The sequence below is a fragment of the Wyeomyia smithii genome, chromosome 1 (assembly GCF_029784165.1).
Source record: "Wyeomyia smithii strain HCP4-BCI-WySm-NY-G18 chromosome 1, ASM2978416v1, whole genome shotgun sequence".
NCBI lineage: Eukaryota > Metazoa > Arthropoda > Insecta > Diptera > Culicidae > Wyeomyia > Wyeomyia smithii.
The window spans coordinates 154082960-154108457 of record NC_073694.1 but is presented as its reverse complement, the minus strand read 5'-3'; the positions used below and the strand labels follow the sequence as shown (position 1 = coordinate 154108457).

The 25498-nt window shown below is 41.9% G+C and overlaps 1 protein-coding gene across 5 annotated transcripts in view; it reads right to left on the bottom strand.

Annotated features, from left to right (window-relative positions):
* Positions 1–25498, bottom strand: part of LOC129718552 (papilin) — a 206662-nt gene that overhangs the window by 66966 nt on the left and 114198 nt on the right. For all 5 annotated transcript variants that reach the window (XM_055669428.1, XM_055669427.1, XM_055669424.1 and 2 more), the window contains exon 2: positions 467–675. In XM_055669428.1, coding sequence (XP_055525403.1) covers positions 467–471 — 5 coding nt within the window. In that variant the 5' untranslated portion in view covers positions 472–675. The remainder of the gene's footprint in view (positions 1–466; positions 676–25498) is intronic.

Sequence of the window (25498 nt, the reverse complement as noted above, 5' to 3'; positions counted from 1 at the left end):
GTGACCCAATTCACGGGTTGTCGGCAAAATTTACGATTGTTTCGACATCCGCTATTCCCAGCAATCCCGGACAAATAAGAGCTGATACCGATCTGAACTCATAAAAATATGAAACGAGCCAATTACAGTGGCACCCTTTTGTACTCAAACTCCGGAAAACCGCAGCTGAATGGGGCGTGTCGTAATATTTCTCATTTTTCACAACATATTGGAGCGAGCTGCACCCCGAACCCCGACACGAAAGGGAACTTCATTGAGCTGCAAAATAATAATCAAAATATACTGGTAATCGTTTCAAAATAAAGAGATTTCATACCGACAACAGTTAATTGAAATTCGACATCTGACCTCGGTCCCAACCACAATCATGAAACGGCTTATTGTATTTGCGGAACCCTTTCCCTGACCTCTACGGGTTTATTTTGCGAATGGCAGATTTCAATCGGAAACCAATATTCAATCTTACCTCATATTGCTGTGTAATAAGTGCTATCGACAAGCATCCATAAAAGTGACGATTCGTGTATGGCTTCCAGTGATGGCCGCGGAATCGAGGCAGTATTAGAGTTACTAGCACTAGTAGTTACTAGTAGCCGAAGTTTCGATCACAGATGCGTTCACTACAGAGAGCTACTGGTTCTACTCGAACAGCCACCTGTTGATCGCCTGCATTATCTGAAAGAGAAAAGATGAACGATGAGGATAAATAAACATTGCAGTTCGACTACAAACGGTTCGCAAACGATCAGTCGGATTAAATTTGCATCAATTAATAAATAAACAACCACCGGGTAGTAAATTTGCTCGTGCCACGACATTTGCGCGCAAACATAAAAGGGTGATTTCGCACGGGATGCTGCCGTCGTTGCCACCGTCACCGCCGCTGCGTGCTTGATGGAAAATTCAACCGACTCTCCATCTGCGGAGGATTTATGACAAGTGGGAAAACATCGGTTGGAATGTGCAGAAGATTGATTGATCAATCAAGGTCGGACGATGAATTAATTTCGATGGAATACCGCGAACGTGGTACCTTTTATGGTTCTTTGAGTGATGTAACTTCAGGAGCATCTTGTGAGCTTTGAGGCAAGAGTACTGACTTTAATGTTTATTTATATTGAAATTTTGTTTTATTTCCCAATTTGTGCTATTTCCTTTCTTTTGCATTTTGACGTATATGATACTAAACCGGGTCTAGCAGCACTGGTCTTTGATTGTTACACACACTTGCCATTTAAGGTGAAATGATGTTGAATCAACAAACGGCCGACTTCAGGACACCATCTCGAGTTTTCAAAAGCACAAGACTCGGAAATAGAAAAAGCATTACCTGTGAAAACGCTATTTTATGTTTGCTTCACCACAGCAAACAGAAAATAGCGTTTTCACAAGTGACGCAGTATCTATTACCGAGTCTTGTCGGAGTCGACAATCTATTACCGAGAAAGGTCGGAGTGTTGACTCGAAGTCGCCCATTTGTAAATTCAACACCATTTCACCTTAAGCTGCGGAATAGTACAAAAACAAAATGGGTAGCATGTGGGTAATGTACAAAAATGCCTAAAAATTATTTGTTCTTCAAGATTATAATATAAAAAAGACTACAATAAACTACTGGTTATCAATTAATATGCAATATCAAAAATAATCGATTTAGAGAGCAGTGTGCCCAAGTATCGATGTCGATGAATCCTCAATCAGTTCTTCTAGTCGTTAGCTTGGTACAGCTCTTCCATCGCTACGCGATCTCGGTCCTCTTGCTGGCGCTTCTTCCTTCGAAGGACTGAGTTTTGGCTGTTCCGTGCCTGTCGGTATCGTTCCACGTTCGCTCTCGTGCGGTGTTGCAGCAGTCTGGCCCGTGCTGCATTCTTCTCCTCGACTAAACGTTTGCATTCGCCGTCAAACCAGTCATTTCTATGATTCGGGGCCCTTGTACCTAGTAGCGCTACAGCAGTGCTACCTATGGCGGATCGGATGCTCCTCCAGCCATCTTCAAGGGTAGCTGCGCCAAGCTGCTCTTCCGTGGGTAGCACTGCCTCCAGCTGCTGCGCGTATTCCTGTGCAGCCTCGGCGTCCCGCAGTTGCTCAATATTTGGTCGCGGCGTTCGACTTCGGCGGGTGTTATACACCGTCGATAGTTTTGAGCGCATGCAAACAGCTACTAGGTAGTGGTCCGAATCTATATTCGCACTGCGGTAGGTGCGAACATTGATGATGTCGGAGAAGAACCTGCCGTCGATTAGAACGTGGTCGATTTGGTTCTCTGTCTGTTGGTCGGGTGTTCTCCAGGTGGATTTGTGGATATCTTTGCGGGGGAAGAAGGTACTTCGGACTACCATACCACGGGAGGCCGCAAAGTTTACGCACCGATGGCCGTTATCATTAGACACGGCATGCAGGCTGTCTGGTCCGATTACCGGTCTGTACATTGCCTCCCGGCCTACCTTAGCATTCATGTCCTCTATAACGATTTTCACGTCCCGTCGCGGGCAGCTATCGTAGACCTGCTCCAGCTGCGCGTAGAACGCTTCCTTCTCGTCGTCGGGTCTTCCTTCATGTGGGCAGTGCACGTTGATGATGCTGTAGTTGAAGAACCGGCCCTTTATCCTCAACTTGCACATCCTTGCGTTGATCGGCTGCCACCCCATCACGCGTTGGCGCATCTTACCCAGTACTATGAAGCCGGTTCCCAGCTCGCTGGTTGTGCCACAGCTCTGGTAGAAAGTGGCCGCCCGGTGCCCGCTTCTCCATACCTTCTGTCCTGTCCAACAAAGTTCCTGCAGCGCTACGACTTCGAAGTTGCGTGGATGTAGCTCGTCATAGATTATCCTGTCGCATCCTGGAAAGCAGAGCGATTTGCAGTTCCATGTCCCAAGTTTCCAATCGTAGTTGTTCGTCGACGTTTGTATTTCGGGATTCTAACGGCAAACTACTCGATTTTATCGAATAACCAGCTAAAGCTAAAATAGGGTTTATTAATTTCCATCCACCAAATTAAGTTTATCTACTTACAATCTAATTTTAAAGCAATTAGGTTTGTGTATCAATCTTCAGTCTTCCGCCACTTGGATGATTGTGCAATAGCTTGTGACAAGTGGCATCTCACAATCCCTGACATCTGCTAGTTAGTGGTTTCAGTTCAGTGGCTATTTGTTTGTTTGTGAGCCAATATCATCAAGGGGCCTCGCTAATATGTTATGCACTGAATATTCTCCCCCGCGTGTCGCCTGAGTCTCTTCGTCGGCGTCACATATCCAACATCTAACAGGGCTAATTTAGCGATGGTTCTTTGTAGAATACCTCCTGTAGTTGACACTTCTGCACACCGGGCAATCCCATCACGACCAGGAAACGTACGTAGCACACGACCCCGAACCCATCTGTTTCTAGGTTTCTCGTCTACTATAATCACTAATTCACCTGCCTTGATTTCCCGTACCATCCCGTATATATGGAGTTCCAACGTCTCGAAACTTTCAACGTGGTATGCCGGGAAATAGCAACGTGGTATTTGCACCTTTTCCAAACTCTGTAGCACCGCGAGCCATTTTTTCCAACGAAAATAGGTTTTTTCTGGTATTTTCTCATCCCAACCAATATTTGCACGACAGACCTCTTGTATGATAACTTTTCCGTGAATCACAAAGGCAGCGACAAGCCCCAGAGGATCGTAGATGCTCATTACTACCCGCAAAAGCTCTCTTTTTGTTGGAATGACTTCTCCCAGTACTATACGTTGAATGTCATCCCGTAAGCTTTCTGGTTGCCAAATCATCCCTAGCAGCCGTTCATGTTTCAGTTCTTTGTCGGTGAACACATATTTAACTGCAGTCGCGTTGAATTCGCCGATTTTTTCCAATACTGAGCGATCGTTGGAAAGCCAGTTACGGATTTGAAACCCCGCTTTGGCATGCACGTTGGTAACGTCTAGAGCTAACTCAACAGCTTTCTCCACAGTGTCCACGCTCTCCAGATAGTCATCGACGTAATGTCTATTCTTAATTGCTTCCGCCGCTCTGGGGTGCTGTCGCTCATGTTCGGTCGCGTTCAAGTTTTTTGCGTATTGCGATTGGGTTGGCGAACACGAAGCTCCAAATATCGCCACGTCTGTTACCATTGTTTCGATCGGATCCTGTGGGTTATCTCGCCATAAGAAAAGTTGAGCACTTCGATCCTCCTCTCTTATTAGGATTTGGTGAAACATTTCCTTTATATCGGAACATATAGCTATTTCACGCTGACGGTATTGGAATAACACGGACAACAACGGGGCTAATAGATCTGGTCCTTTCAATAACATTGTGTTAAGAGAGACACCCTGAACTTGGGCAGCGGCGTCTCAGATCAATCTCACTTTTTCCGGTTTTTTTGGGGTTTAAAACAATTACTCTCGGCAAATACCACGTACGTGATGGGTCGAATCTAGACAGTTCTGCTGCAGTCGCCTTGTGTGCATAGCCTTTTTCTTGAAACTCCGCAATCTGTTTTCGTACATTGTCATATAATTTTGGGTTTTTCTCCAAACGTCTCTCTAAGCATCTCAAGCGCTTTTCGGCCATAGGGCGACTGTCTGGAAACTTAAATTCATCGTGCTTCCATAGAAGACCGGTTGAATAGCGTCCACTGACAGTTCGAATAGTAGTCTCCTCGAGAATCTGCCGTGCTCTTTGTATATCCGCCCCGTCGACTTGTGGAGCCACCGATACACCCAAGCTTTCTATTGAAAAGAAACTACGCACATACTCATGAAGATTACGGTCATTTGCTTCAGTACAAATGTGCATCTGATGGTGCTGGAGTGATGTTTCTGCTCCTTCTACGCTTCCGTACACCGTCCATCCAAGCCGCGTCTTTGTAGCGATTGGTTCGTGTGGAAGACCTTCTCGGAGTTTTAGTGTAGCCAACAAGTGGGTGCTATTTAAGCCTATAAGTATGCCTGGCGCCGACGATTAAAAACTTTTAACCGGTAAACCCTTTAAGTATTTGAACTGATCCTTCATATCATCGAAATTCAAAGTTTGTTCCGGAAGGCCGAGATTAGTAACTGTGTACACGTCTGATATCATATGCTGTTTTCCACCATCAGCATTCGATATTCGCATTTCGACGCGTCTTGCATCTGAAAGTTTCTTATTTATTCCCCCGGTCCACTGAATGCAAAGTGACTCTTTGTGTCCCTCTATACCCAATGAATCAACTATCGTTTGCTCCACCAATGTAACGGATGAACCGTCATCAAGAAACGCCAAAGTTGTTAACTGTCCCTTTACTCCATATAAAGTCACGGGAATCATCCGGAACAAAGTTTGCGTCATTGTCTGCCGGTGAATGGTAACTGTTGCATTAACCGACTTCGATTGAATGGATTCTGCTGGCAGTTGGTCATAATGTAGAAAGCGATTATGTCGCTTTTGACATCCATTTATTCCGCATATTTCACCTTTACACGGCCACTTAGCATGGGATGTAAGACAACGTCGACAAAGCTTACGATCCTTAACAATTTTCCATCTATCATCTATGTTCTGCTTTTTAAAGGTAGCGCAGTTAATCGCTAAATGACCCCCACCTCTACAAACCGGACATTCGACCCTTTTCGTCACTATGCTCGAAGACTGCCGGGATTGTCCTGCGGAAGAATCATATTTATCAACAAATTCTCGTGAAGGTATTTCCCCTTTCGCCATGGTATGTGTATTCAAGTAACCCCTTTCTTTCGTTTTACGGTCATCTCGCTGAGTGTATTTTATATCGGCTGTACTGGATGTTATTCCACTTGCAGCAGACGCAACATTAGTCATATAGTCACTAAAGCCTGTATCAGACTAACCGTTGCAGCGGTCAACCGCGACCGTTCCGTTCTTTTTCGACCAATCAGAGCACAGCGGTCGACCGTCGCTTGTTGTTGTTGCAAAAAATAGAATCTTTCCTATTTTTGCCGCCGACCGAGGTGATATTTTCCCGTGCCCTGTTCAAAATGAAACCATTGTCAATCAATTTGTTGACCAGTTTTACATAAGAAATGCTTTATTTAAGGTATCCAGCCCAGCGGCTTTTAATTAGTGAGAATTTGGGTTCATTTTTGCCAGTGTGCGTTGGTCGAAATTTGACATCGCCAACCAGCGTTGCCGGTGCTATCAATGTTTTGACTGGCTGTCGTGTGTGCCAAATAGAGAAGCACACATTTTTATTCGATAAGTCTCTATATGTGACTTTGTGTAGGTGTGAAGAGGCACGTTTGCCTTTGCCATGTCAATGACAGCAGCCGGCAACCGTTGGGAACGGTCGACCGCTGTGCTCTGATTGGTCGAAAATGAACGGAACGGTAGCGGTTGACCGCTGCAACGGTTAGTCTGATACAGGCTTAAATGTGCCTAAGTCAACTGACGGTAGCTGCTGTTGATGTAAAGCCCAGTTAAACTTGACCGTTTCTGGCAACTTATCGACCAACTCTTGTAACAGCACTGGATTAGTTAGATGCCTTTCCTGTCCAACCGCCCGTAGGTGTGCAGTTAGGTTCTGAACCATCAAACCGAACTTCACTAAAGTGTCTAGCCAATTCGCTTTTAGAGCAGGAGTTTCTCGTACCTTTGCAATCATTGTTTGTACAATCTTTTCCGGACGTCCATATAGCGTTTCGAGAGCAATCAAAATTTGCGGTACGGTAGAGGGGTGGAGAAGAAAGCTGCTCACCGCCTCCTTCGCACTTCCCTTGAGGCATTGTTGTAGCCGGAACAAATTCTCCTCATTTGATAGACCGCAAACCTTCGTTGAGTGTTGATAGCTGCTGATGAACAGCGGCCAATCAATTGGATCTCCACTGAAAATTGGCAATTTCTGTAAAACAACCTGTCTGGCTGCTAACTGTTGTGTGTTTGGTATGTTCGAAAATGTCGAAATTATGTTACCCGTACGAGATTCGGGCACGAACGGTAACGGTGACAAAACGGGCTGATAATGCGGAGTATTACCAAGAGTATTCTCAGGTTTATTTTGTGAATAACCTGATGACGACATTGATAATGTATAGTTAGTACGACCTCCAATGAGAGTTTCTGCGGATGCATCACTGGGATGTCGGTAAGGAAACGATACGCTACAATTTATTTCAGACAACGGGGGGAGATGGATAGATTGATCACTTACCGAAGCGGCACCACAACTATATTCAATATTGTCAAAGTTGAGTTGGTGCTCACCCTCTTTTCGTGAATTTTTATAATTTCCCATGTCCAAGTGAACATTTGATGCAAACAACCGCCTCAATCTCTCATCAAGCATTCTGTTCCTCGGACCCACTGACACTTTTTCACTTTGTGTATCATTACCAGATGCACTTGTGTGGGTCGCTGCGTGTTGATGATATAGTTCGAGTTGTTTTTTAAAATCGTCCTCTAACGCACGCAAACGCTGCAGTTCACCGTTCTGCTCCTCATATAGTCGCTGGCATTGTTGCATACGCGCAAGTTGCACTTGCATTTCGTTTTCTTTGCGCTGTTGATCATGTAAGACATTTATTCGCTCTACATCCACCATTTTCACTCGTTCTTCCAGAGCCAATTCCCGTCTTATCCTTTCTTCACGTTCTTTTCGATCTTGTGCCTCTAGATTACGCAAAACTTCAGTCTGCTGACGGCAAAGATCGTATGATGGTACAACTTTACCAGTTTTTGGAACAAGGCTTTCTTTAGAGGGGCCGGCTTCGGCTTCCATCAGAATATCCAATAGTGGTTGTACATTAACTGGCGGTAGGGCATGGATGATCTTTTGATCCGATTTGCCTTTGAGAACGGCATCGGCATTACTCACGCTCTCGTCTGCCACAGAGTTTCCCATAGTGCGCTCGAGAGAACTAATATTTTTACCTATCTCTGAGTTTAACGATATAAGTGGTGGTGCGGTCTTCTAATTATTTTATTTCGTCAGAGGAGTCGATGTAAAGTTTGCATCCAACATTTCGACCGGAGTCGCAGTGGTTGGCAGAATCGGATTAACTGACTTGGGAACAGGCACTCGTTTTGCTATCACGAGGCCAGTGTCGGAGGCAACTTCTCGCTGACTCAAGATCCATTCTTGTACCCTATCCCTGCTTGTTCGGTTAGAACAAAAGCTGTTTGCACTCGCATTATCATCGCTATCATTCTGCTGACTTTGCAGATCGTATTTCTTGGCCAAATAGAGTTCCATACGTTCTAGTTTATCCGATTTGACCTTCTGCAATAAAGCTTTTTCATGTGCCAACTGTTCATTTTCCAGTTCATTCATCAATCTCTTTTCCTCTTCGAGTCGCTCTAGTTCAAGTGCAATCTGAACTCTTCTTGTGCTTGATTTCCTCGACTGACCCGCAGCCGAGCTTGACGGTGGAATCAAGATCTTTCTAACACAAGGAACGCATGTGAATGGAGTATCACGAATAGAAGCAGTTGTCACATTACCACACGAGAAATGGTACCATTGATTACAGGTACTACATTGCACCATATAAATCTCGGCATCATTTGTACGATCGCAGCCGGCACAGTCATGTTCCTTAGCACGATCGGAATCGATCAGTGTCCCTTCCAAAGGCACATCATGAAAATCTTTCTCTCTAGATTGGAGGTTAGATTTCCTTGCATTCTTGGCAGCGGCTCGCGTCATTGAACGTGTTTGTCGCACATTAGAACGGTGGAATTCCATTATCTATCCGTAGATTCTTTAGTTTCTGTTCGTCGACGTTTGTATTTCGGAATTCTAACGGCCAACTACTCGATTTTATCGAATAACCAGCTAAAGCTAAAATAGGGTTTATTAATTTCCATCCACCAAATTAGGTTAATCTACTTACAATCTAGTGTCCGAATTCAATTTCTAACGAACAGAGTAACAATTGTAAATAGTTTTAAAGCAATTAGGTTTGTGTATCAATCTTCAGTCTTCCGCCACTTGGATGATTGTGCAATTCTAAGCTTGTGACAAGTGGCATCTCACAATCCCTGACATCTGCTAGTTAGTGGTTTCAGTTCAGTGGCTATTTGTTTGTTTGTGAGCCAATATCATCCAGGGGCCTCGCTAATATGTTATGCACTGAACAGTAGTCCTTATTTCGTTGCCTAGGTCTATGCCGATTGTTCCGATCCGTATTATCTCTTACGTTGTTTGTAACATGTTGTTTTCCGGGGCGGCTTGTTGGGCCTTCCCCAACCCCCTGTCTCGCCGGGGGACCATCGTGTCAGCTCTGTTTAGAGTCCCACGCTGCCACCAGGACGTTGATCAGCCGCTCCTAACATGGAGATCAGACGCTGTTTTGAGCCGCACCATCTTGGTGAACAGACGCTCAGGTTGGCGAAGCATTTCCTCTACCGCCGGAATGTGGTTTACGCGCCAATGATCGCGTCGCACCTTCTCACTTAGCTATTGTCGGGTGACAACATTGCCCAGGCAACACCAACCAGTTGTATCCATGTTCCAACCGGCAGTCTAGTGTAATCATATGACTCGCGGAGGTGTGAGATAGGAACTTGTGAGGGCCGAAGCTATGTTTGACGCTCCTTCCAGGTTGTCAACTCACCATTTGTTGCCCCCACCGAGGATATGCAAACTGCGTTGAATTAATACTTGGAGTAGATGTTCTGATGTTTCGCTTTCGATGCCACAAAAGCGACATTTATCAACACCAAGTTTGCCTAGCTTCTTGAGGTGATAGTTACTCGAGCAATGCCTTGTAATTAGATCTATGAATATTCTCTGGTCTTTCTTATTTAGCCTGAGAAACACGAGGCTCTTCCCGCAATTTAGCTGTCTGAATCTTTTCGATTGTCGTAATTCACTTACGACATTCCAGTTTGCTTTGATGGTCGCTTCCTCCCATTCTCCGAGTTCAGCTTTCAGAGCGTTCGGGGAGACCCCACAGAAAGGTTCTGGGCCAACAAAGTTAGTGGATGACCCTTGTCTGGCAAGTAAGTTAGCCATTTCATTTCCTTCCAATCCACACTGACCAGGAACCCAGGAACTAACCTGGTTTTTCATAACCAACTGTCGGAGCGTTAGGATGCATTCCCACTCTAGTTTAGAGTGGCGATATCGGGAATTTAGGGCTTTAAGTGCTGCCTGACTATCACAAAAAATGCAAATATACGCGTGTCGGTAATTTTTTTTTCAGACACGTATTCGCGCAGTCTATTATCGCGTGTATTTTGGCCTGGAAAACTGTTGGCCAATATTTCATAGAAAAAAATTTATTAATTCATGGTCCTGTGAAATCCGCACCCACGGAACCATTCATTATGGAACCGTCTGTGTAGAAGCAAAGTGAGCCATCCCGTTTTGTAGGTCCACCAACTTTCTCGTTCTATCTCTAATATTCTGTAGGGAGTTTCGAAGTTTGTTTTCATTTCCACCCAATCTTTATTACTTTTTATTAGATTATTCTCAGGTGTCCTGTTAGATCACATTCTTTTATATTAGACTGTCGATTTAGCCTTAGAGCACCTCTTTCCGCTTCTAGTTGAACCACCTGATGTAGCGGAAGACGAGGAAGTATTGCATCTTGCATCTAAGGCTTTTGATGGAGGTATGGCGAACCCCTGTGGTCGAAAGCGCTGGGTACTTCTAGTTACCGTGGTAAACTGGAAAGCACCGGCAGGCATGCGCGTATCGAACCGTGCCATACGAGACAATTGGCGTCCTGGCTGGCGTGAAGCCTACCAGAATAATTGCCAAAGAGCATGTAGAGTGCTTCGGCCAACGTGACACGAGAGGTATACGGACCACCAGAACCCGTCACCGTCGATGGCCAGCTGGCAGCGGGAATGGTCCAACTTTACCAAAGATAGATGGACGCACCGACTCATCCCGGAGATAGCCGGATGGATCGAGAGGCGCCGTAGGGAAATTAGCTTCCACCTGACACAGATACTGTCAGGTCATGGCTGCTTTGAGCAGTACCTGCACCAGCACCTGGCTAGAACCTAAAAAAGCTAGGTCATTTATGGATGCTCCCATACGGTTACTGATAGAACCACCCGAAAAGAAGAGAAAATTGACACGAAGTATTGTTTCATCAAGGATCGATACTTGTTCAGAAAGATCAACAAAGATTTTTATAACCTGTTCAAACCTTAAAGATATCAAACGTGTTTTGTCAATTTGCTCTAGCTAACATAACTCAAACAGATGAATGGTAGTTAACATATTCTTGAGACAGCTAGATAACAAGTGTTTTGTTTCTGTTAAATTTCATTGAAATTGTCAATATTAATCAAATTTCAAGAGTTTTAGGCCCGTTTTTTGGACTGATTGAAATAGGTGCCACTGACTAAGCCGTTCCTTACCCTACAAGCACTTTTGGCACAAACGGTATTGCATATTAAAGACCAATCTGTTCTATAATCGTATCCGATAGTTTCACCGTTTAATATTTCATGTAAAGCTGTTAAACTGTAATTATAGTTTAGATATCAAGTACGGAATCACCCTCCGGGAAAGGGTTAAGATATTAAATGCTTACACAGTGCGATTTACTGCGATGCATTCCTGCTTTTGCTATGCATGCGCTTCGTGCTGAAATTCGACAACAGCGCTAGCGTACGTGTGTGTGTCAAATTGGCAACCATAGGAAATATTTAAGATTGCATGACGGCGCCTCCTAGTTATTTGCGACGACTGTTATTTTATTAGAAATTTGAAATGATCGTTTTTTTGGCGGCGATAGAGCTAGAAAATCTGTTTGAAGGTGTTATATCTGTTAGTCTGTGGTTAAGTAATAGAACATTTTCTCAGTTTCAACATTTTTAAGAATAAATGAATTCCAAAGATAATGATTGATTCTAGCAGCTAGTCAGAATCAACAGTAGTGGGCGGGCACTGCTATACGCTAAACTCATGATTATGTTGATTTTATATATTTAATTTATTCCTCATCAGATCAAACGAATACAATTGCTATTCAGTGCAACTTACAACAAGTCGTTTAAAATTACCAAAACGGTTTTCAGACTTGAGGTTTTGAGGGTTTTCTGAACATAAGGCATACAAAAGTAGTTTTGTTTGTATTTTATTAAAGTAATCAAATACCAGGTCAAAGCTCTTTCGCTGAATCAATTAAAGAATATTCTTGACCGGAGGGGGTTGTGTGAAAAGTTAACATTTATGTCACTTTTTACGCGAGTCAGCGGTTTTTGCAAGCATATTTTTTACGCGGATTTCAGAATTTCACGGTTCTATCGCGTGGAGTTCGAATTTAATTTGCAAGTTGAAAGTCTCGCATATTCACAATTTTTTGTCCTGATTTTTGTGTGATTCGCAGGTGAAAATAATTCTACTCTATGGTTTTTTTCGAAATTATTCAGCAGATATCATTCAAAACATTTTAAACGTTAAGGTTTTTTCGCGTTTATTGAAAATTGTATCTAAATTATGAATTATGTATTGGGAATTTCATTTTGAATTGAATTTCATTTTGTTCGAGTGAAATTACTCAAGCTTCAGTATTCAGTTTTTTTAATAGGAACAGTTGATAACACAAAATGTCAACAAATCACAAAAAAGTGATATTATTACTTGATTTGATAAAACAAAAACAATCCAACCTGCCATGCAACCTGGGTGACGCCAAACTCCACCGCACTCAATCCATGAATGTCGACGCCCGGAAGTTGATCCATAGTGATCCGTTTAAGCCATTCCGGGCACAAGCTGTGCATGTCTGATTCAGTTTATCTGCAGTTGATTAAAAGTCATCTCAATACATTTTAATCGGTCTACTAATAGTCTTTACTCCTGCAGAGATATATTCCCCGTTGGGCTATGCTTCAACTAATCAGTCTTCAATGGCCCTTTTCATTGCCGTAACAAGGTATAGCCAGTCCGGTAAATAACCTCTCACACCCATTTGTCTGTATCGAAACAAGTCGATTACATAATGTTTCAGTTGCCACTCTCCCCTGCCACGCTCTCGTATAATCGTTCCAACTAAAACACTTGACACGAGGCAGTATAGAAAAAATCTTCCAGGAATTGCATCTCCGGGGTTTCTCTTCCTCCAGAAATAGTGCACCCAACGTTCGGTACCAGTGAATGAATCTTTCCGGGAGGTGGCATGACGGAAGGTGGAACACAGGCTAGCCACCATATGAGATCGTGTCGAGCATCCTCATAACTATCAGCTTTCATCGCGTTTTTGTGTGTGTTTTTTTTGCTCTCTTCTCTATGCTTTTTAACGTAGCTGTAAATGAAACAAAAAACGACTGAACCTGATCCAGATGCAAGTGACGTGCTTCTCTTCGGTTGCAGTAGTTCGCATGTTCGGTTCCAATATATGCAACTTTGTACCAATCGCCTGGAAACTCGTTGAGATTAGGAATATGTACTATTTCGTTGCTTAATGTTCAACCCGCACTGAAGCGCTGTTTTTGTGTGATTTATATTTCGCAAATTACATGCCCTTCCACTTAGTCACATATTTTCATTATTCGACGTATGTCTGTTTGAGTTCCTATGCGGAGAGTTTCCGCCATTGCCAGTTCGATTCCTGGGTCTGACCGAGGTCGAGTCACTCAGCAAGGGCGTTAAAGACACGAGCTGTCGTCAGTTCATCCTGGCCGTCAGTGTCACTCGAGCATGAAAATAATTAAATTTTCAAGAGCGCACACTTGGCTTCCCTTGATGGCAGTGATGCGTTGCAGTCTGTTCGCAATCAAAACGACCAAAGTGGGAAAATTCGGATCAGATGATGATTTACGACAGATGTGATTTCGTAGTGTGCCGAATCAGATTGGATCGAATCACTTACGATTCCAAAATTTACGAAACTTCATTAGTTTCAGCATTTTCAAAACAAAGAACAGTGGCTGTTCATTGCAAAAAAAAAAACAACAACTGTAAAAGTATGACATTTGTTTGATTACTGCCATCTGTTGTACAGAAAATACCGCTCATCGAATGTCTCCATCGACGACGAACAAATTGCCGTTCTCAAGTAGAAAGGATAATCTTTGAACAAAGCTTGATCAATCTCATCGTTGCAGCGCATTGACACGCTATTCAATGGATTTTTCCCCCCGTGCCAAGCCCCACACTGTACAGTAGTGCTGTTACCACGAAAGCTCTAATCAATTTCCGAAACTACAAATCCCCAGACTGTAGACAGCCCTTCAGTGCAAGCTACCGCTTGTAAAGTCTCGCAGTGCTCCCGGACAGGACCAAGCTCTCGCAACATATACGACGAAGAACAAATCGTACTACCCCTTAATTTATTCCGCCTGACAGATTCCTTGAACGACAGCCAAATCCTCCGGAATCGATATAGAGATTGAATTGGGATTGCTGCAACGTACCGCTTTGATTCCAACATTGAACCCATCAGGGTAAAAGGTTTCTTTTTCTTTTGGTTGATAAAATAAATATGCAATGAAGCCCTCGGACCTTCTGTACAGTCGACACAGTTAGTGCACAAGAAAAATCAGAGGGGTAGCTATCCTACGGTTAACTCTAATTGACTCCCAACCGAGGGTCGAACAAACGATGTATTTCGAGACCAACTAGGTAGCTGATAAGTTAAAAAATTCCACTTGAAATTGCATTGCCGTGTTCGAAAGTCGAATCGGAACGGTACGCGTACTACTCACACACATCGAAGAATAGAAAACTCACAGAACCACTCCATCTCCAGTTCCAGATTAAAACCGTTCGTATCGTTGGCCATTTTAAGCTACTACTAATATGTCATCCTATTGCTTGGTGGCTGACGCTTGCATTCATGGTTGCCAATTTGGCACGCTGCTTCTTCCTTTGGCCATCGGCGTCGTTGTCCCGCGCTCACAATTTTTCTTCCTCTAAAGCCAACGTGAAAAATGTACATCGGATCAGACGTGCCATCTTGAAAATATTATTTTGTTTATCAATTTCCCTAATGTGTTTTAAATGTGTACGGCGAACCGGTAAGCACGGTAGCGCGGTGCCGCCGGCGGTGATCCTCGCTAACAGTGAATCAGTGAAATGCATCCTTCTGTTTTTTTTTCTCGCTGTTGAGGTGAAAGCAACAACAACAAAAAAAGAAAACACCAGCTTTTGTTGCTGTTTCGCTGTACTGCAGAGCGACAGATTGAAAACAAAGTTGTTTATCTCCACACAGGACACACGGGGATGAAAAATGCTAAGCCCCGAGCATCCTGTCGCTTTTTATTTATGCACGTTACAGGTACAAGATTTGCGCCCCTACGGGGGGGGGGGACAACTTCTTGTTTAGGTCATGGAAGGAGTAACACGAGAAAGGCGGTAATTGATTATACCACCTTGGTGGGTGTAGGTTTGCAGGTCTGGTTTTGGGGCGTTTTAGGATAGATAGAAGAGGCAGCAGCTTAGAACAGTTTTCAGTACAAGAGAATATGCTACAACTTGAGATGGGAAAATCATTGATTATTAAAGAGGGTTTACGGCTAAATCTAACAGCCGACTAGAAAAGAAATTTCTAGATAGTCCTAGGAATGCTTAAGCAGTAAGTTTGCTAAAGCGTATTGTTGACAATGAATCATCAAGGAATGAAAACACTCGCGTGCAAATGGCGTAATATTAGCCGAAACTCTGCGAAAAAATATCTCTCCAAGTTTCTTTTGTTTTTATTTGCCTTTTTTGTTGTTATTTAAGATTAATTGAATTATATCATCGGATGAAGTGTGTTACATGCTTTTTTATGTTGAAACTTAGCCGTAGTTTTGAATTTATAATAACGATTAGCTACGAAATGTCTGAAGGAACCATCAACATCCATGTCATAGAACGATCTAAGTGCTATATGCGTCCTATTATATCTGAGATCAACGTCGAGCAGCACTAAAGAAGGTGTCAGCCACTTCAGGTATAAAAGCGCAATAATGCAAGAAAAATCATACATTCCCAAACCTAATCGGTTTGAAAAAGAATCGTTTCCAGGACGGTTAACTTTCCAGTTTTGATGATTGAACAAAACTAATTCTATTTTCTGGCCGCCCTAACGACCCAACAAAAATATACGGGTGTGATTATTTTAGACGAAGATCCATCGCTGAAATTTTCAAGCACTTTGCGTGACCAGTTCCGAGATAGGGTGACCATAGAAAACGGCTTTATTCTGTGGTGGCCCACAACCGTGTGTGCACCCCTCGTTGAACAAGAGAAAGAGAGTAGAGAGCAGAAAAAGAGCTGTCTTAGAAACACGCGAACGGTTTTGATTAGCGCCTCGAATAAAATACGATTTTATCCCTGCAAACCGAAGTGTTGATTATTTATAACAGTGAATATCCCACATTGGGGACCCTGACCGACGTGCGGAAATCGGTGAAGGAATCAGAAGAAGCCACCTTCATTCCCCAAAAAAGGAAAAAAATCGAAATTCGACGAAAATGTAGACCGCAGTGAGTTTGTTCGCTCACTTCGTTCTACCCTGCGATCGCCAGAGGTGCCTCAAGCTTCGGCAAACACCGGAAACGAGGGTTTTACTTTCGTGAAAGCTCCGTAGCCGAATGTTTGAACTTCGTAGAAACCCCTCGGTCACTGCCATATGACTCTGCTAGGCCTCATGCGAAGGAAAATGTTCCCAAATATACTCACATTGTTGATATAATTCTTTACGTGAGACCAGTGTTATCCGAAGCTAGATCCACAGGCGCCGGTGTTTGCCGAAGCTTAAGGCACCAGTGGTGATCATATAACACTGACACTGCCTTCGGTGTTTCAAGTTTCGCCCTTCGTGCCGTCGGTCTAACACTAACACTGAGTGGTGGTAGCAAAACACGTTGTATCGTGTTGCTATGCAAAAACCGCACCAGTGCAGCACGGTTCAGTGTTTATACCATGGCTGCTGGGGGGGACCATGTGGTGGCACACAATCGTGTGTGCACCCCTCGTTGAACAACGGTTTTGATTAGTGCCTCGAATAAAATACGATTTTATCCCTGCAAACCGAAGTGTTAATTATTTATAACAGTGAATATCCCACAATTCGATGTATTTAATTTTCAAAAAATCATAACTTTTGAACCAGCTTATCGATTTCTGATATTTTTGGATAAAATTAAAGGTAATTATTCCTAGTTTTAAGAGAAAATACAAAAAAATAATCTGTGTGTTTTCACCTGTAAAAAAAATTAGATGATTATAAGTGTTGTCATTTTTAAACTGTATTTACGCGCATATATCAAGATGGCTTGACAAAGTAATTTTTTTAAAATTCTTTTATCACCAATATTTAGTGGTTAATTTGTGAGTTCGAAATCCAATTTGTGGAAATTTGTGGTTAAGTGATTTTCGAGAAATTTTCAAAAAACTGAGTCAAGCCATCATGAAGCAGGATTTTCCTTCAAATGAATCGGACATCGATGATATGGTCGGCGTGCGACCAGACCGAACCAAGCGCATTTTTTTTTTTGAAAATTGAGTTTTTAACACTAGTGGATGTTATAACTGATAATCTATCTTTTGCGAAAAAACGAAATCATTTGAACAGTTTATAATGGTATTATAACAAAATTTCTCTGCAGCAACTTGCGCACGCCGACCATATATAGATCTATCGAAAGCTCTTAATTTGTGGTTCACGAAAATGTAAATTTTAAAGTAATAATTATTAGTGTTTGTACAGAAATTTGTGTTTTATTGTTCACGTAGTTCTACGTTTTGTTTATTTGTTGATGACGCTGCTGGCCGCTAGTGGCGTTGGCTGTTTGCGGTGTTTGTCATTGCTATACTGAGCGTGCGTGTGGGGAATATGGTAAATATCGAGATTCGGGGAACTTAGCCAACACACTAGCTACTTGAAAGCAATCCAAATTCGACGGATTATTTTTCGAGCGCACAGAGAAGTAACTCGAGTGGAAACCTGGCCAAAATTATTTTCGCTACTGTTTAGTAATATGTTGGAAAATATTTGAGTGAGAAGCTATGGTAATTATTTTTAAGATGGGACCTCACATTTTTTTCTGACTTTTTCAAACAAAACATACTTTTTTGTTTCTTTAATCGATAGTAAAGCAAGAAATAGAGGGAATCTGATATTCAACTCAAAAACGATGAAAATCCATATGGGACTGGTATGCGGTTATAGGCAGTACATCAGACATACGTAACACTCAGAAAAAAATCCTCCGAAAAAGTTGGTACATAATGAACTACACGGATGGTACCATACTCTGAATGAAATCACTGTTTGAGTAGTATATGAAAGCGGTGTACCTGCGCAGCCCTGCATTTGTCTCGATCCCACTCGGAAAATGCTGCAATGATTTTGTAAAGAACTTTTTGACAGTTCCTTATGGAATTTTTTTTTGGGGCTCGATAAAGCCGAGAGAAAAAAAATTCATTTCGTTCATTATTTGTCGAGCAGTTGGACAGGACAGGGCACGGAGTATAATGGGGCAACATGTACCAGAATAAAACGCCAGTGTTATGTATGTCTTATGAATGTGGTTCTATCGTATTGGATAGGTACTCCGTGTACCTTGACAGTTTCCTACAGCGTTCCGTCACATGAGCTGACGGAGTGGTTGGTAACGTCTCCGCCAACCACGCTCGACGCCTGGGTTCGAATCCCACCGCCGACATAGGTGTCGATGGTTGTGAGGTGGCGTGATCCACTCATTACCAACCCAACTGGTCTAGATTCAATCCTAGCCGACACCGGGAGATTTTCTGAGGCGAAAAATCTCTGGGATCACGCCTTCCATCGCATAAGGAAGTAAAGCCGTTGGCGCCGGTCCGGTAATGAACCGGTCGTGAGTTAGGGACCTGGGTGTGGCGTCGCCTCCCTGGGCGTCGGTAATTGGCCACAACAGTGGCGGAAATAGACCGACGGAAAATAAGCGAGCATAAAAAAAATGAGTTGACGGAACTCGGAAAACCACATTCTTACCACGCGAAAAAGAGCCTTCAGCTGCCTATAGAAGCAGTACAAGACTTGCTTACACTTGAAAAAAAAAGTTACCCATAAGCACAGTTAAAATAAACACCATACTGGATGCACCGATAACTCGTCGCCGCATGCGCGAGAGTGAGTTACCGGGTAATTTGTGGTTGTTTACAGAGCGCCAAAAAGTAGCCGCTTTCAGAGATTAAGTTAAGTAGTGTACTAAAGTAGAGATAGGACGAAAAAGAACATTAGGATAACAAAGGTAGATAGCGAAACCACTATAGGGGAAATTTCTCTCATGGAATACACTCTAGGGCTAGGGTGTAAGTTGTTCCATGTTGAATGAGTTGATCCTAAATTAAACGCGACTCGGGATCTTTGTGTTCCGCATCGCCCCTTACAGTATTCCTCGGAAAATTTTACGTAAGAAACTCCTATGAGGCTATCTCGGGAAGTAAAATTTTTACGCAAACGATTTAAAATTTCTTAGTTTTCATCATAAAATCATATTTACCTTAAAATGATTGTTAATTTCTTAAGCTAAAGTACAACCCAAAAAATGTTTTTGAGGATTTTCTGGATATAAAGAAATCAAAAAAATCTTTTATTTTTTCTGCCGCAGTGTTGCCATTATTTTAATTATTTCTAAAAAAATGAATATTGTAATTTGAAGTTATTCACTGTTCATTTTCTTTTTTTCACTCTTCATTTTCTTTTTGCTTTTTGTTTCACGGTTAGCCATCTCTTTCTTTGCACCTCTTATCGCATATAGTATAATGTTTTCTTGCATATGCACAGCGCTCTGATCTCCATCCCGCTCACACACATCCACGGCGACTTTAGGGGCCGTTCCTAAAACTCGTGGTCATGAAGAGGGGAACGGAGGGGGGGGGGTGTTGGCTAAAAGACCACGAAAGACCACGGGGGGTACGGGGGTATAAAAAGTGATTGAAATATGATCACGTGGTTTAGAAACGGCCCCTTAGCTGCTTCATAAAGGTTCGCATAATTATTCCACGCAAATTAATTCAAAGAGATACTTTTGAAAATGTCAAACCACTACACCATTGTGTGCAGCCACTTGTTCTTCCCCTTAGAACCGCTAATCAAACTGGAGCAAAAAACAGGAAACACTGCTGCAGAAGAAGAGAGTTTTTTTTTTGGTTTTTTCTTAGCAGAAAAGTCCTGAAAACCATTTCTTGGGTTGTTCTTTGTTTCAGAAAGTTAACAGACATTTTCAAATAAATATGATTGCATGTAAGAAATTAAGAAATTCAAAACTAATGTTGACACGTGAAATTTTCTTGACTCAATGGAATTGTATAAGAAAATCAAGTTTTTTGATAGGAACAGATTGTAAATAGTAAAAGTAAGTCTAGTACTTAGAAGTTAGAAAAATATAAAAACAGGGTAACTAATTGCAGTTTTTCCGTTCATCAAGCGAAATTCTCGTGGAAATTTCGATTTACCTACGACTATCACTACATCTCTTAGTATTAAACATTTTTTTGGATGTCCCAATGACAGCGTATTCTGATCGCTGCCAGCTTCTGGGAATGGGAATAATGGGTGCCGACTAGTTACATAGAAACGATTTTTTTAAAATTTCCTGTCAAGCGTTTTTTTATCATAAAAGAAAGGAGAACCGGTGTCACCAATCTGTTAGTCAACGGGTGTTGATGGAGTCGAAAATTATAAACTTTACCTTTTATGCTAAGCAGAAACAATTATTCATGTCGGCCATTTCTTAATTATAAATTTATAATCCATCAAATCATCTAAATGATTCCAATTGCTTTAGAATGCTAATTCGACTGTAATTTCCAAAACAAACCATCCACATGTGCGAAGTGACGCTGTTTCATTCATAAAAGCACACATCAAATATTAGGATGAATTTCAGAAACGAGTTGTTGTCTTCACTCTCAGTGATCCGCCAAAGAGAATCGTTTAACGTGGCGAGACTACTGGAAAATTGCTCCACCTTACCGTGCACCTCAGTATATTGATTCCCTATTCAGTCCTACTCTTATCTTATTTTCCTGAGATAAAATGTATGAATACGTAGCATCATCGAAAAACTACAAATTGTTTCAAACTAGCACCAGTCATCGGTAAAATGTATGACTTAAACCGCGACGACTCCGAGTACGCGGTCGATTGTGCACCGAAGAAAGCGAACGAATGATGAAACCAAAACTCGCAGTTGAAGCGGACAGCTCATTTGGCCTTATCCATCGTACCGCTGAGCTGCAGCGTAAATATCAACATCGTCCTGATAATATGCCCAGTCATTGGATCTTTAAACAATATCAGCGGCACTCCAATCATTTTCAATTTACCGTCCGAACCATTTCTTAAACATTTATTTACCACCTGTCAGGGAAAAGTTTCGCTCCCATCCCAGGTGATGTGCTACAGGTTTACTTAGTATCGTTTCACCAAGCAAACAAACAGTTAACTAAACGTCCTTCAACGATCAGTTAAAGCAAGCCCCATCTATTTACGTTTTCACCTCACCAGCGATGTATGCAAATGTCAGCATACATCAACACCATCTTGGGTTAGTTACCGTTCAAACTGTCATCGACAATCTCCTATTGTGGTGGGCCGCCAGCAGCTTTCGCAGCCCCGTTATTGTATTGTCACCAGGACAACCTTTTGATAAATTTCTATTGCAGCTGGTCGTAAGTAAGCCAGTGTACAATACGTCATATAGGAACGTCTGCAGTGAGCAACCGATACCGCCACCGACTTCGAGAGCAGCACCGAATGACGACGGTGACGTTTATGACGATTATTATTCATAACACAACCATCGCCATCACTCTGTGCAAGCCTTCGCCAATAAATCCACAGTGTCTTCGGATTTCGAGTCGATGGTATGAGCCTTAGCCGGCACAGCATGGCCTATCCTTCCGTCCGGGCGGTTGTGCGGTGAGCATGTGAGAAAATTGACATGTGGGACTAATTTGCTCAATCATTACTACCATATCTACACTTGAGCAGCGAGACTAGCGTGTTACCGAAACCCATTCATCTAACAACACCGTTGCCCAGGACCGTCTGAAGACGCGTTGTCGCTTCATCGGGTTCCACAGACAAGCGGCCGACGACGGACTGCAAATCAGCGCATCCAGTCGTACGATTGAGGTTGCGTTTGTTCCTTCGTACCACGGAGCTTGCTGAGGGATAAGATGTTTCTGTGTTGCTATTTAGTATGGTTGATTGGCCGTTCTCAAACATGTGTGTACTGTGTAGTTTACCAGTTGAATTTCGATCGAATAACGCAATAGGTTAAATTAAAGCAGTCACATAATTGGTAGCATACCGAGCAGTCTGAACAAGTAGGTAACTTCAGGAGTATCGTCAGCCGGGGTGAGATTGTGCCAAAAAAGGACACGTTTTTGTTCCTTAGCTTGTAATGCACACATTTAGGCAATGAGTTTGATCCAAATCACGTCAATGCACATTTAAATGTTAAGTTAACGACTGCCGCAAATATGGTCAGGTTACAATAAACTATAATTTTGCTAAAATTGAATGAACTTTGGCCTAATCTCACCCCTTCTATGGAGTGAGATTGTGCCAAAAACAAAAAATTGAATTTAATACCTGTTTAATGAACAGTAGTGTATCTACGAATAATTCACATGAATAACATAATGAAACAGTAAGTATAGGGACGACCATAAACAACATGAACTATTAAGGGGCTGTAGGGGGTTGACCAGAAAATACGTTTCATATGAATCATAGAAAAATGTATGACTGGATCAAATCAAAATCTTGAGTAACCAGCTATGAGAACGTGGCTCATGGACAGTCTCTAAACACATAGTGGTGTCTCCAGGTAGCTTAGAAAGGGAAAACGTTAGGACATAAAGCCTGAGAAGTCTTTTCGTTTCAATTATTATGTGTCATTGACCACTGTATATTCCATTGGAGATCTCAAAACTGCTGGAAACGTACCCACAACCCTCCTTCCCTGCTTTAAAAGTCATCAGTTTATATAGAATAGGTGTACGAAATTTTGTTACATTCCATAAGTAATTTCAGTCATTGAAAATTTCCATCTAACAGTTGTTAGCTTACTGTTCTCAAGCATTTAGTCATTATTTCAAATAATACCATAGCTATACAACATACCCTATGTAAACAATGCAAGCGTTTTGGTGTATACTTATATAATTTTGTCGTGAATGTGAATTCCGCACACTGTACCGTTCATTATAGCTTGGCACAATCTCACCCCAAAAGGGCTCGAAAAGTGTACAGTTTGGAAAAACATTTTTTTCTGAGCCATCACAGGTTCAATGCATGATATTTCCTCAACTCATTGGAGACGACATCCTAACGTACCATCTGAGCAGTAAGTTGATGTAATTTCTTGATCGGGTTGGTTTGCATGGGACATTTTTTGGTGACGTTATTTGCGCGTGTTTTCCAGCCTGTACACACTTAATTTATTTCGGTAAACTTCCCAACAGCTGGTGGAGCTCGGCGAAATTTTTAACAAATGTCAGCGATATTTTTCGACGAACATTCAGCAAATATATCGATCTACCGTAAACCAGCAGGTATTAGATTTCGTTTGCCGAAGTTCTTGAAAATTCTGCCGAAAACTCGTAGAACGCTTCGCTGAATTTATCAGCTGTTGAATTCTCGGTAATAAAATCTAAGTGTGTACTTTGGAACATTATTTAAGTAAAACAGTTCACTAATATTATCTATATTCTATTTCAAGTTGTGAATAAATATGTCATGTTTCATATAGTATTGAGTTTGAGGCATTAGGTTCTGGAAATCTCAAGTAATTTAACATACAAACATTTCCCGTTTTGGCTCAATCTCACCCCCGTGGCTTAATCTCACCCCGGCAGACGGTATTTATAAAAATCATCTATTTGTATATAAAAGCGAAAATCTGTTCGTCTTCTTAAAAATCGTTTATTTTCGAGTTTGGTAGTGTATTACTCATAATAATTATGCTCTATTTCACAAACGTGGGAAAAAGAGGATGAGTTTGTTTTCTGAAAACTTGAAAACATTCAACCCAATAGTAACGCAAAGTTGTATGTGTTTCTGTGACATTGGTTTAACTGTTTCGCGTATTGAAATAGTTTCTGGGCTCTTGTTATTACAACTCTGAAGGACATTGGTATCGTAAGAGCAGCTTAAAAAAAGCGTTTTTTTTAGAAAAAAAATCCTTTTACAAACACCTTTGGAACGATCTAGTCATACTTGTCATTTTACGTTACTTGACGTAACGTTCAAGCTTCGCTCCATCTTTGGAGGCGCTTGCATGCAAGCTTCTACATTCTTTTTTGTTTCCTACTGTGACAAATCTACACTTTCTGTTGTTCACAGATTAAAATCGCTATACAGGGCAATAATTTGATACCAGATAATAAACGAATCACTATTAACTTATTGATGCTTCGATGTCATCGGTATCGGAACATCAAAAATTGATGGAAACGCAGCACACTTTGTAATTAAGCCCTGCTTGGAGTTCCAGGTAAATTGAATACCTCATGAAAAATATTTATTTTCTCGCAAATTTGAAAAACGCTGATTGTTAAAAATTTCACTTCGCGTGGTACTGTAAACAATTTTCATACAGTAAAATGGACGATGAACTTGGGTTTACTTTATTTCACGTATGTAGGCGTTAGTGAAGATGTAGCAACCATCGAAAAGTTTGGTTAAATTTTCATTTCATCTCTATTCCTACTCGCAAACATTTATGTATCAAGAAGGCAAATATATTCCCTAGGTGGCATGCGATTCACGTCCAGTAAACTAAATTTCACCCTGTTGGTAATTGATTTACTATACACTTGATGTTGACGTTACAATTTACTATTGGAAATGTTTATCCTTCTCGACAATTACACCAAACTCTCGATGCATTGATGCTGTGTCCCGGTGTCTTCAGCAGCTGCAGAATGCACCGCGAAGCTCTATGTCGAGCGTAACGAATGAATCACTCACCCACAAACATGCACACATATACACACAGATGCAATATTTGTTCCTTTCCACTCCTCCAGAGTGTAGGAGACTGCGAACAGATACCGGTAGAAGCTGGCTCCCACGTTGTGCTGCTACCGATGTTGATCATTTTGCCTTGCTTATATTTAATCCTTCATTAAACATATAAATTTAACAGGTTTGCCTGTAAGAGATATGAAAGTTTGTGCACATACTCTCGAACAGAGATAGGCAAACAGAAAGCCATTTGACGATTCTCACGCGTGCGGTGGGGCCTGTCCTCTTCCTTGTAGCGGCATAGCAGGGCTTTCCCGCGGAATCCTTGCAGCTCCGCCGCCAGGCAAACAAGTGATTCATCTAGTTTTATTATTTGTTTTTCCAGCAAATTTACATACACACACTCGGATGAAGAGTGGCAGCCCGACTTCATCGAGCATAAAATCTTTGCTAAACAAACAGTCGCTGCCATACGTATGTAGCAAGTCACATCTGGCTAAATTTCAAATCATATTTACAATTGAAGCATAATTAAACAAGCACTTTTACGTTAAACGGAAGCACCAGATAGCTTATTAGTGAAAACTGTTTAATATAATTCAGGTAGCTTCCGTGGAAGTCTCTTCACTTTCACAAAAAGCAACC